The sequence below is a fragment of the Neolamprologus brichardi genome, chromosome 22 (genome assembly GCF_056152115.1).
Source record: "Neolamprologus brichardi isolate AB-2024 chromosome 22, ASM5615211v1, whole genome shotgun sequence".
Lineage (NCBI taxonomy): Eukaryota > Metazoa > Chordata > Actinopteri > Cichliformes > Cichlidae > Neolamprologus > Neolamprologus brichardi.
In genome coordinates, this window is record NC_142124.1 from 5,810,031 (window position 1) to 5,823,130 (window position 13,100).

Here is a 13,100-nt window from a genome sequence, read left to right on the forward strand (position 1 = left end):
TCAATCAGCAAGTTGAGCAGATCGCATGAAAGCTACAGGTAGGTTTTCGCTAGACCTCCAATTCCCTCAAAGTATTGGAATTTATAGTAATATATTTTTGCAGCCCCTTTGTAGCACGGCCGTTTCTCTTTTACTGCAGTGTTGGAGATAGAGGTGCTCGAATTATTTCCAGCAGCGCAGTATTATTTTTTTTAGGTAGGCTTACCTCTCTTGGTTTGCCTGGTTTTATTTAACCCATTCTGGACTATTGTCTGCACTTCCGCTTCCGTGGCTGGCTACAGCGATCATGCTAGTGCTAGGAATCCAATATTTCCTCCGCTGGCTTCTCCCAGTTTGCAGAAAGCTGCACCGGACTGTGATTGAGGCTTGGAAAATTATAACCAGCAAAAGCTATGGTTTGACTTGTGGGGTGCAAGTTTTCCAGTTTGCGCTGTGTGTGTGTGTGTGTGTGTGTGTGTGTGTGATTTGTTTTATTAAAGATTAAAGTTTATTTTATTTTATTTATTTATTTTAACTAGTGAACGGAGGATGTGGGGCATCATGGTGACAAGAGAGCTGAATGTAAAAGCAATGTAAAAGCAAAGCTCTGGATTTACTGGTCGATTTACATCCCTTACTCTTGCCCATCATCACAAGCTCTGGATGGTGACCAAAAGAAATGAGCTTTCTCCAAAGGGTAGCTGACCTCTCCCTTAGCGATAGGGATGAATGGATCAATTGATGGATGGATCTTTTAAGATTTGTTTATTTAATTTTGATTCATAGCTCTAGAACAAAAATATGCAGTTTTGTAACACACCCACTATGACTTTGGGTGAAAAAAACTGTTGTTATTGTTCTACGATTAATGTAATAAGTAGATGGTCATTTAGGCATTGTCTTGGGAAAGGAAAATGTAGTTCCTCTCATTAATGTAAGGGGGTGCCAGAAGGTTGTCTTTCTAAATGAGGTTTGGCTCCCCTTGGTGGTTAAAGATTTATTTGTTAAACTGTGCATTTAAATAAATGTGTGTTTCAACTCTAAATGTCACCAGACGTTAAACACAGTGACAAAGATCATTAATTCACAAGTTTACAGTGATTATAACATGTGAAGGCTTAATTAAAGACATAGTAAAATGTTTAGATTCCAAAAAAACACCACCACAAAAATAATATGTACAAATAGGAATACAGTAGTAGAATTTTAATCTTGTAGTTCAGTGAAAATTTCACCATCATTAATGTGATCAACGCTTGTTATCTTTAAGCCCATCCAAGAGTTTTGTGGAAACTCAGTGTTTGTGTAAGGTATGCCGACACGGCAGTAGTTTTCTGTGCTGTATACTTACTGATTTTATCTTTGACTACTTATACCAAAAAAGCAGCCAGCACAGAACCAGTCTGACATACATTACCAAATACAAAACACACACAGTAACTAACACTGAGATTCTGTCACTGTTTTGGTTATTTTATGTGTTTTGTTTACTGCCAATTTCTCAATGGCAAACCACACTTCAATGGGTGATAAAAGAGGTAATAGGCAATTAAAAGTAATTATAAATTGCATTGGGAGCCACTGAAGTGATTTTAATACTGGAGTAATGTGGTTTAATTACCTTTAATTAAATTTCTTAAGTGAAAGCAGGTCTTGTAACCTTATTGAGGTGATTATCAAAACAAAATCACTGTCCAAAATGATGCCAAGATTCCTAACTTACTGTTTCCTAGACAGAGATGATAAATATGAACATCTTTTTCTCTCTGACTTTTTGGACCGACAAGTACTTCTGTCTTGTCTCTGTCCAGTTTTTAAAAGTTTGTAAACAGATTTTATATCATCAGAGGAAAGTGATAAGTACAGCTGTGTATCATCTGCATAAGAATTAGGATATGTTAGGATTTTTTATGATTGTACCAAGTGGGAGATTTTAAAAGTTAAAGAGTAATGGACCAATGCCTCAGTCTTGAGGAACTGCTGATTAAATTTTTAATTGTGCTGTCTAAAACTGCGAAAAATAAAAACTACTCTATAGATATGATGAGAGCCAGTCAAGAACCTGACCTGTTAAACCAACTGAGTCATGAAGCCTTTGAATTAAAAAGGTCATTTTCAATGGTCTTGAAAGCAGCAGTAACATCAAGAACTAACTCTGAAACTGTGTGTGAGTCACTGTTGATCCTTAGTTCACTTTTGACTTTAGTAAGTGCTCTTATATGGTTGGCTCTGATTGTTACTTATCATAAAGACTGTGAGATCAAAGAAATTCATTTGGTTTTTTGCAAACAATTTTTTTAAATACTTTGCTGAGGAATGAAAGATTAGGAAGTCCGAGTCTTAATTATTAATTACAATGGATCTAAGTTTGTTTTTTGAGTAGTGGTATGATTACATCAGATTTAAGAGAAACAGGAAAAATGCCATGAATGTAGAGAACTGTTGATAATATTTACTAAATGTTTTCTAAAGCAATGACTTATAATTTGAATAGTTTGGTGGGGATCAAAGTCGAGCAAAGAGGTCCAAGACTTTAACTGGTGAATATCTTCTTCCAGATCTTTAAAAATTAGAAATGATAATGTGGACATTGTGTTTGTAGTAGTAATTTGATCCGAATGTCAGTGATGGATAAATATGAGAAGCTAAGATATTTCCTCATCACATTCACTTATTAGCTGAATAAAATTCAGTTGGTATGATTTTGGAGGGATTAATTAGTTTATCAGTGGATGAAAATAGAAAAGCAGAATTAGACTCTTTATTGCTAATCATTTGGAACATGTAGTGTTGTCTGGCTAATTTTAGTTTGTTTTTGTAGCAGTGAAGTCCTTACTGTGGATTTCAAAATTAATTTGTAGTTTATCTTTTCAATATTTTCTTTCACCTGTCCAGCAGATTCTTTTTGCCTGCTTTACCCTTTCACTGTTTCTCCAGGGTGCTTTAGGTGAACCCTGTATATTAATAGTTTTAACAGAGGCAACATGGTCAATAATCTAAGACACTGCATCATCATAGGAGGACATTATTGGTCATTTGCACTTTGAATAATAATCTCACAATCTCGTTGTACATGTACAATGACAATAAATGGCTTTTCTTTTCTATTCTGTTTTTAATAACTGTTTCAGCTGTACTGGCTTTGACATGATACTTATTGAAATCAAGGCCTCTGAAAAAAAAACCTGATCAAGCGTGTGACTTTTTGCTTGGGTAGGGCCGATCGTATACTGTTTAAACCAAAGCATTCTAAGAAACTGATAAACTGTTTGGTGTCAGAATTGTTAGTGTTGTCAGTGGAAATAATAAAATAAACTTAAATAAAAATAAAATCAAATTTACAGAGAAATACAGAAAATAAAATAATTAATTATAAAACTTGAATGTTAAACGACAGGAGATACTATAGCAGCCAGATGAAAGAATGGAGAGCAGAACTGCTTGCAGCACAATTAGGTTTGTGGATTTAGTTTCTCAGACTGCTCGGAGCCATCGTCAGGAGCTGTAATATCAAAAACAGACAGTCGGGAAGTATTCTGGTCTATTCAAAGTATAATAAGCAGGTGATTGTTTGTTTCTGTTTGCAAACACAACCCTCTCTCTGCAGAAATATTAGTGGTTATCAAGCAAATGAGAGCATAAATAAGAAACGGAATGTGTTTTGGCAAAATACAATCAGGGTTTTGCATTTATTCTTTTAATATCGTCATTCAAGACTAATTTCATTGGTTAAATTAGAAAGAAAATTGCACGGAGAATGTAATTTTCCATGTAATTACATTAATAATTACATTACAGTCTGGTGTAATTACGTAAGTACAATGGAAAACTATACATCGATGGAATCTGATCAAATGAAATTTACTTGATTGGTAGACAATCAGTTTATACCAATGTATAGCTTTTTAAATTTCCTCCCACTGAGTAGCATGCCCCATCTAACTGTCGATAAAACATGAGTTCAAAAACTAAACTCAAATGAGATTTCTTACCTTTCTCACCTTTCCTCCTTTTGTAAGCCACAAATATCACAGCTGCAATGATGGTGAAAACTAGAACAAACCATAGAACACCAACAAGGTGCTTCCTGGTGGTCCCATCAGAGAGCTTCTCTGCTGAAGAAAAGAAACACTTTATAATATGGAGCAAAAATCTGTGCAGTTACTAAAGAATTTGTAATGACCACATCACATCTGATAATTGATGAGAATGACATCTCTGATTGAAACAAAGAGCTGCACAAAACAAGAAGCACATTTGAGAGTTCAGACTGTGATGTTTGGCGAGTCGGCCTGGTTCACACAAAAATGTTCATTGCAAAGGATTCTGTGCATGCAAGTCAAGTTCTTCCACACCAAACTTACTCGTCCTTGTCTTTATGGACCTTGCTTTTTGTGGTGGGTATGAAGGGGCCATCCCCAAACTCTTTCCACAAAGTTAGGAGCATGAAATAGTCCGAAATGTCTCAGTATGCTGAAGCAGCATGCTTTACACCACTGCATCCATTGCAGTGATGTAAGGCTTGGATGCAGCTACTCAGCCATGGAAACCCATTCCATGAAACTCTACAGCTGTGTTGCTGTCATTCCCAGTCACTTCCACTTTGATATATAATAGCACTAACAGCTGAATGTGGAATATTTAGTAGCAAGGAAATTTCTTGCTACTAATTCGTGCTTGATTGTATACACCTTTGGCCCTGGAAGCAACTGGAACACCTGAATTCAATGATTTGGAAGAGTTGGTGAATACTTTTAGTAGTATAGTTTATTATTATATTTATACTTGTAGTTATTAATAAGTAAGACCAGGATTAAGGACTTGAATTTGAAAGCTAGAGGATGAAAAAAATATTTACAAAACCCCGCAGGATAAAGTCTCACCCCAGTTTGTCCTGATCACAGCTTGGTCCAGTTTGATGACAATGTCTTCGTTCACACCATAGAGCTGAAACACGCAGTCGTATCTCTCCCATTCTTCAGGAGTGACTGATGGTTTCAGCTCAACACTCATCTGGAAGGACCCATCATTGTTAGGGAGGATCTCTCCTATGTCCAAGCCTTCATGAATCTCCTCTCCATCTTTCCTCCAGAACATCGTGGCTTTGTGAGGATAGAAACCTGTAGCGTGGCAGCTGACTGGAGAGGAGGGAGTCTTCTGGAGGAGAGACACTGAAGGAAGAACTGGAGAGAGACAGGCAGTTGTGTCATTATCGTTTGAATTTTACTGTACTTAAGAAATGGTGAAGCCTATGAATTAGGCCTGCTGCCATTTTACCTGCTGACTGCAAAAAGCTACTTCCATAGTGCACATATTTCTTTAAAAACTCGGGGCATTCGTGACTTAAAAAGTTTTGATTGATTTCTAATCGAGTTTTTTCAGTATCCCATCTCAGTTTGGTGATGACAGCCTGTGGTTTTAGAGCGATCCATGTCAGTGTCTGCAGGTCCAGTGCTAAAAAGTCTTCTCCATCATAACCGTACTGATTGAACCCATTAATCTGTCCAGTCTCATCATCCCATTCACAGCCACTCATCCTCTGCATTATATGAACACCTGAAAAGAGAGACAGCAACAATAACTGCAATCACCAGTGAGATGTGAGCAGAGTTAAAAGGTGATATCGCACCTACTGAGAAAGAATATACCACAAAGAATTAACACGGGGTTGTTTCTTTGTAGCGTTCTTTCTTTCTGATGAACAGTTTATCAGGATTCACATTTTGTGTTCTTTGGATTCATTCACTGCTTCTTCTCTGCTATTTTTCATGTTAGCAGTGTGGTGGGAAAAATACCATCAAAAAAGACCTTCAAATTGTCATGTGCTTTGAATTATTTTCTTAGAGGGATTTTATAATAATCGGGATAATATTTCAGCAGTAACAAGTGAAATGACCTTCACATACCTTCACTTTGGTTGAAACGTTGTCTCAAGCTGTCAATGTTAGCCTTGAAGAAGTGTTGAGTACCCAGACATTCTGAATTATACCATTCCACCTGCTGAGGATGATCCTCAAAGAATTTAACCCAGTCTTTTGTAACCTCCACCCCTCTTTTGTTATTGCAGTCACCTATCTGAACTTCATCAACAAATGCAACAACCACAAACTCTGGGATGCTCTGGGCTCCAGGGCTTTCCGTGGAGAAGAACTTCAAGGAATGTTTTACTGTGAAATTGATGGGACATTCAATTATTACATATTTTCGTGTATCATTTAAGTAGGTTAAATATGACCTTAATTCTGTAACACTGTAAAAACATAAATCTATCAGTGATACATCAGTGAACATAAAAAGAGATGGAAAACAATGATGTGTAATAGGAAAGGAACAGAGCAGAAGAGACAGGATAATAGCCACACTGTGGAAGAGAACCAGAGTTTAGTAATAACTAATGATCAAATGCATAGTGGTTTATAAACACAGAGTGAAAAGAGGTGAAGAAGAAATGTTCAGTGCATCATGGGAAGCCCCCCGAAACCTAGACCGATTGCAGCCTAACCAAGGGATGATTCAGGGTCACCTAATCCACCTCTAACTATATGCTTTACTAAAAAAGAAAGTTTTTCTGTCTACCTAGTCCGAACTATAAATCATAGTAGGTCTCACTGCCATCTTATAAATCTTCCTTTTCACTTTTGCTGATGTCTTTCTTTCCTAAATGACCCCTGACTCTCATCTTCATCCTGCCTGCACTCTCTTCTTCACCTCCCTTGTGTACTGTCTGCTGCTTTGGATGGTTAATCCCAGGTATTTAAAGTCATTCACCTTCACTACTTCTGCTCCTTGAATCTTCACCATTCCACCTCTCCCTCTCATTCAAACACATGTATTCTGTTTTTGCTTCTACTAACTTTCATTCCCCTTCTCTCCAGAGCATATCTCCATTTCTGGAGTTTCTCTTTCACCTGCTCCCCACTCTCACTCTTCTACCTCATATGTAAACCTGCTCATCACCACTGCAAACAAAGGATCAGAGCCAAAGGGATGATCCCTGATGCAATTCCACCCCCACCATAAAACCCATCAGTCACTTCTACCTCAACACTGTTTGACTGCCCTCGTACATGTCCTGCACCACCCTTCTTTCCCACTCCTCCACATTTGATCCACATAGAGACAGCATAGCTCCTTCTTAACTTCTCTAAACTTCTCTATCAGCATGCTTGTAGCAAACGTCACATCTGCATTGCTCTTTCTCAGCATGAAACCATACTGTGTGCATGTTACGTTCCCCCTGAGGGGTCTAGGCGGTGAGGGGGAAGTAACAAAAAGTGTCCGGGTCAGAAAAAGGAGACAAAAAGGCATAAGGGTTAAATTAAAGAGTTTTATTAAAGTTTCTATTAAAACTAACTAAAAGAGACGGACAAGCCGCTATCACCATTTAAAGAAATAAACAAAACTCAAATGTTAGTCAATAAAGCACGAAGTAAGTCAAAAAGAGTGCAGCTAACTAGCTGCAAACACCGCAAAACACTCAGCTCACTAGCTGTAACCACACTAATGGCACTCTGGCCCAGAGCTCACCTTTCCCTGGGCTTAAATACTTTTAATTACTGACGAGAGTCAGCTGTACAAAAGGGAAAGGTGGCACGTAAGGCAGAAGAGGTGGTGGGACACGCCCACACAGGCACCTTCAGGAGGAGGCCCTGCTACACTGAAAAAAAGGCCATGTTGGATTTACTTGATTCAATAGTGGACATTTGTTGCACACAAATGTTTTGCTTTGGCAGAAACCTAAACAACTGAGTTAAATCAACACAACTTTTTCATATTCAGTAAACCTGTGCATTTTGTGTTCATAAAACACGATTGAAACATGTTCAGATGAAGTAAGTTGAGCTCTTGGAATATTTTAATCCTTCACAATTTTGTCATTTTATTTCAACACTATTCAATAACTTTTATCCAAATGCTACTTGGTCACTTAAATACTACATGTTGTCTTCATATTACATAATGTTCAACAAAATCTACAGTCTGGTTACCATAAAAATTGAATGGATTTACAATGACTACCATCCTCCGGGTTGCAGGAGGGCTGGGAAATAACCCTGAAGTGATAGGTTACGAGGCAGGGTGCACCCTGGACAGCTCACCAGTCTATCACATAGAAACAAACAACCACGTGCACTTACATTCACGGGTAATTTAGAATCACCAGTTAACCCTAACTCTAATAACTGCATGACTTTTAACTGTGGGAGGAAACCAGAATACCCAGAGAGAAGCCACTGCAAACTAGGCAGACTGTGGACTTGAACCCAGGACCTTCTTACTGTGTAGCAACAGCACTAACCACCATGCCAACAATCTAGGAAATACAGGAAAGCTATGATTTCCTGTATTTGATGCAGAATTTTTTTGTTTTTGTCCTCGACAGGTTAATCCACAATAAATAGCAATAGCATGCACGTGGTGTGTGTGTAGTTCTCTGCCTCTTATAACTCCAGTGATTTTCCTGCAGTTTGAAATCTTGTGCGATCTTGTGAATGAGTTCAGCAACTAACCACTCTTACTAGATTGTATCATGTCATCTCAACAAGAACAAATTAAGTTTTTGAATTCCATGCAAATCCTACATGATTTAATTACGTTCAAAGAAACATGAAATTATTGTGTTCAAATTACAAGGTAGACTTTTTTTAATGTAACAACCACCCAGAGGTGGCTGCTCGACTTGACTGAGATGGATGCCTTCCTGAAACCACGATCCAAAGAGTGCGAGACTGAAATCCCGTGCAGTCTCGCGGGATTTAACATTGCTATATTATTGACTTACTTCACTTGAACATGATATGAACAATTTAATCTACCCTCTCTGCATATCATGTAGTTTCTACACTATATAGTTACACTTAACTTTAAAGCATGAGGCAATTGTGTTAAATACACGCAAGATGCTTACGTAAATCCAAGAGCTGGCCAATCCCTTTTTTTCAGTGTAGGGCCGTAACACCCCCTCCCATAAACACAATGTTCTGTACTAATTTAATAACACTCTATTACTTTCCTGTCAGCTACAGTGCAGCTTGTGAGCCACACAAGATGACATGGGAGAGGATACGTTCAAAGAAAAATGTTTAACAGAACAACAGCAGCTGTTAGCAAGTTTACTCTCCTTTGTGCCCTTAAGAAATGTGCCTTTTTCAAAAAGGAGGTGGTGTAAATACTGCATGTGAGGTCCTGTGAAATAGAAAATGTATGTGCCCAAGAATTTGAAGTTACTCACCCTCTCGATCAAAAAGTAAATAATATGTCGACAGCTCATAGTGAAACTAAAAAAGACGACATCTCTTGCAATTCAAGTTGTTGTAGGTTAAGGAGAACACTTTTTAAGACTTAACTTGAACTATGATCTTACCTGAAGATGCAACATGACAGCAGAGGAGTAATATGAAGACATTCTTCATCTTTTTTCTTAATTTTTCTTCTTTATCAGTGCAAGAAAAACAACTGAATGTTATGCTTCATCCCGTTTCGTTTCCTTCAGATTTTGAGACTTCATGAGCGACTTGTCCAAGTTCATTTTCTGATGGGCTGGTCCAAAGTTTTCTGAGTCATAAAGAATTAAATATTAACCAGCATACACTTTGAATACAGTAAATTACTGTGTTTGGGCCATGGGTCATGTTCTGATATCAGCTGTTCACATCTCTTGTTTAACAGCAACTGGAACAAAAGGTCCTAATTTCCTGAATCATTTCTGAACAGCAGCCTCTGAAGAACCTCTACTAAAAAGGCTTCCTACAAATTCTTTAATATTATGAATTAGAAAAAGGTGCTTGGAGTGATTATGGGCAAAAAAAACCCCTCCTCAACTCATTATGAGAAATAAAAAAACAATCTTTTCAATTAAAGGGATTGTGTGTTGGCACTTCAACAGCTTAAAAATATTAAAGAGAAAATATAGACTGAAAATTAACCTCTTAAGCCCCAAGCCTACCCGATCTCCTGCCTTTTGCCCCCTATATCAGGGGGTGTTAGGGCTTAAGAGGTTAAGAACTGTACAAAAAAATAAATAAAATTAAGTCCATAATTTTCTAATATTACTGTACTCATTTGAAAACTAATGTTTATAGATGCCGCTTGCTGAGGTTCATTTATCTGTGATGGAAATGAAAAAGCAGAGACGAAAAAGTTTTACAACACAATTATTAATTGAAGTTCAATAAGGAGAAACTACAGAAAGAACTTAAAGAGAAAAGGAATTTGAGGAACAAGCAATTAGTCAATTAGACTCCAATGAAACAACATAGAAGAACAGAGTCCCTACAATGATAGAAAGCAGGACATGATCCTTTGGAGTCTACGCACTGGTGATGGGGAAGATGAAGCAGGTGGAGGCCTGGATAAGGTGCTCTGAGTGACCATGTTGAAGTAGAGGGGAGAAGGTGAATCGCATGAGATGAGAATCTGGCAGGTGAAATGCTGATAGAAGAAAACTGAGATTTAGAGGCTGATTGGCTCACCTAAGGCAGCAAGAAAATGATTGGACTACGGTAGTGATGACAGAGTTTGACACCATGGAAAAGCATGAAGAAGAACAGACAGGAAACCCAAATGAAAGAAAGCAGTCAGACAAGTAGCTATAGATCTTCTTTATTAAATTTATTTGAAATTTAAACAGTGAAGTTATGAGCACATATAATTCTGAGGAAAACAGTGGCAATTAATTACCTGCCTCAAATGAACACAAAGGGAGTCCAAGTTATACTGGTTGAAAATGAGCTGCTTTGTAGGCAAGACTGGTATTTTTCCAGAACCTGCAGAGGAGGTGAAAATCACTGGAGTAGGTTATGTGACACCGTGGAAGCAACTGGTGACATTCTGGAGAAATGTAAGGCAATAAGGTCCTGGTATTTATATAAAGCAGACGTACATTTTACAATAAAAAGGTGCTTTTTGTTTCTTACACTCAATAAAATATAATGAAATAAAAAAGTTGAGGATAAAGATAATGGATTAAAAACACATGCAGAGTCACCAACGATATATAATATAGTAAAGATTAGGATAATTCTGTGTTATTATTATTGATATCATTGTTTGCTGGGTCTGTTTTTGTCTCACCTCGTTCAGGTCCTAATTAACAGCTCATGTCTCACATACCATATTTCATAGAACCAGGAAACAGTCCTGCATTCAACACGCTTCTCTTCAGCTCCACGCCTTTCCCCAACAAAGTTAAGATATTTTTTCTTACTTTGTGTTATTTTGTTTTGTTCTGTTTTGTGTTATTTTATGTTACTCCAGTCTTGTTATGTTGCATTTTTCATGTCATGTGCACTTTATTTTTGTGTGTGCGTTTAAATGTTAGGGACACTTAAATGTGTAGCATAACATAACCACGCAGTACTCACAGGAAAAGGCACAATAAATAATTACAAAGTTACAAAAGGAATATTAAACTAATGGGGGAGAAAAAACTGACCCTACAGCAGGTCACATAGTAAAACCAAGGATACACATGGTGTTATTTCTTTGCCTTAAACAGAAAAACACTCTCTGAAGTTCTTCCTCACATCATCAAGTGGAGTAACAGAATTCCTAGATTTTGTAGCTGTTGGTTTGCTTAATGAAGTAGAGATGGCTTACTACAGGGGTGTCCAAACTCCGGCCCGCGGGCCAACTGCGGCCCGCGATCCATTTTTAATTGGCCCGCAAGTAATTTTATAAATAGAATCGAATATGGCCCGCACTTCAACTTTTGCTTGAGTGTATTGCACTTCTTAGTTTTAACACCAGGGGGAGCTACTGTCGATCGAGGCAGTTGCTCCACCAAAAAGGACAATCACAGAAGAAATTTAGCCCAAGTTAGTTACTAAACATGGCAGAACCAAAGAAGCGAAAGGTAGAAAGTGAATGCAGAAAATTTCAGACATGGTGGGAGAGTGAATATTTCTTCAAAGAATTCAAGGGGAAGTGTGTCTGTTTGATCTGCACTGAAATTATGGCAGTTATGAAAGAGTATAATGTACGACGTCATTATGAAACCAAACATCAGGCCTATGCATCCTACACTGGTGCTGAGCGAGAGCAGAAATTAAAGCAAAGGGTATCTCTCCTGCGGGGTCAGCAACAGTCATTTTTTCGTGCTCAAAAGGTCCAGGAAAAGGCTACAATAGCCAGCTATGAGGTCGCCCAACTCATCGCAAGACATGGCAAGCCTTTTTCAGATGGAGACCTCATAAAACACGGCCTCGTTAAAGTCACCGAAATAATGCGCCCGTCAACAACGTCAGCATGTCCAGAAATCCAGTTGTTGAAGACTTGTCAGCCAACATTAAACTGCAACTGTCTGATAAAGCTGTGCTTTTGATCTTTACTCCATCGCATGTGATGAGAGCACCGATGCCACAGACACCGCACAGCTGCTATTTTTTTGCGGGGAGTGGACGAGCACTTTAGGTGAGTAAAAAATATATTCCACAGTACCCATGTGTTAATGTGCAGGTACACATGCTTCAGATATCAATAATGCGCATCAATTCTGTCACTACCCTGCTTTTGCACACCACTTTCTTATATGCGCTTTTCTTGTTAACACACAGAGTACACTCCGCTGTGCACTGCCCACGCTCACGCAAAGTCAGCTGATCTCATCTGATGCAGATTTGCTCCTTGATCAAGTGACATTTGTCTGGATTTTTGGCACGAGTGGCGATCAGCACCGCGGCTGGATGTCCCGATTTACATACCCAGCGCAGCTGATACTCACCAGAATAATTTACTAAAATTATATGCACTCCTGTTATTAAGTCCAGTTCAGTCTGTTAATGTTGATAACGGTTTCAAACGAACGTTAATAGGTGTGTTGCTAAGCCTAATAACTTAAATAACAAACTTGAAATGTACCCGTCCCATTTTCCCCTTCATTGTTTTTTCTCTGTGCTGTAAATCTTCTGTCTAAGAAGAAATCTGAGGCTGCTGTTCTGAGAATGAGCTACCAAAGCTTTTTCTGAATAAATCAATAAAGACCCATATATGGAAAGCTGTGATGAAGGCAGTTTTGTCTTTAATTATATTCAACAATATAATATATTCGACCACTTGTAAGTGATTTTTCTAAGTTTAATACACTAAAGTTAAGGTTATATACCTAATTTCTAGTAAGTGGC

General features: G+C 38.0%; 1 protein-coding gene across 2 annotated transcripts; it reads right to left on the reverse strand.

Annotated features, from left to right (window-relative positions):
- Nucleotides 1-3,324: 3,324 nt before the first annotated feature.
- On the reverse strand, nt 3,325-9,398 carry LOC102787050 (major histocompatibility complex class I-related protein 1-like). 2 transcript variants are annotated; one of them, XM_087834726.1, is made up of 6 exons: nt 9,344-9,398; nt 5,886-6,146; nt 5,257-5,535; nt 4,863-5,162; nt 3,981-4,094; nt 3,325-3,481 (listed from the first exon to the last, which is right to left on the reverse strand). In XM_087834726.1, exons 1-6 carry the CDS (start codon nt 9,390-9,392, stop codon nt 3,432-3,434), a joined length of 1,053 nt encoding a protein of 350 aa, XP_087690852.1. In that variant the 5' UTR covers nt 9,393-9,398; the 3' UTR covers nt 3,325-3,431. The 2 variants fall into 2 exon arrangements, with proteins under 2 accessions (XP_087690852.1, XP_087690851.1); XM_087834725.1 differs by having other exon boundaries at nt 3,972-4,094.
- Between the last annotated feature and the right edge of the window lie 3,702 nt (nt 9,399-13,100).

Coding starts and splice junctions, on each gene's coding strand:
- LOC102787050 (XM_087834725.1), bottom strand. CDS start 9,392: ATGAAGAATGTCTTCATATTACTCCTCTGCTGTCATGTTGCATCTTCA. Junction 6,147..9,343: donor CTGTCATGTTGCATCTTCAG/GTAAGATCATAG, acceptor TCAATTTCACAG/TAAAACATTCCTTGAAGTTC. Junction 5,536..5,885: donor ACGTTTCAACCAAAGTGAAG/GTATGTGAAGGT, acceptor CTCTCTTTTCAG/GTGTTCATATAATGCAGAGG.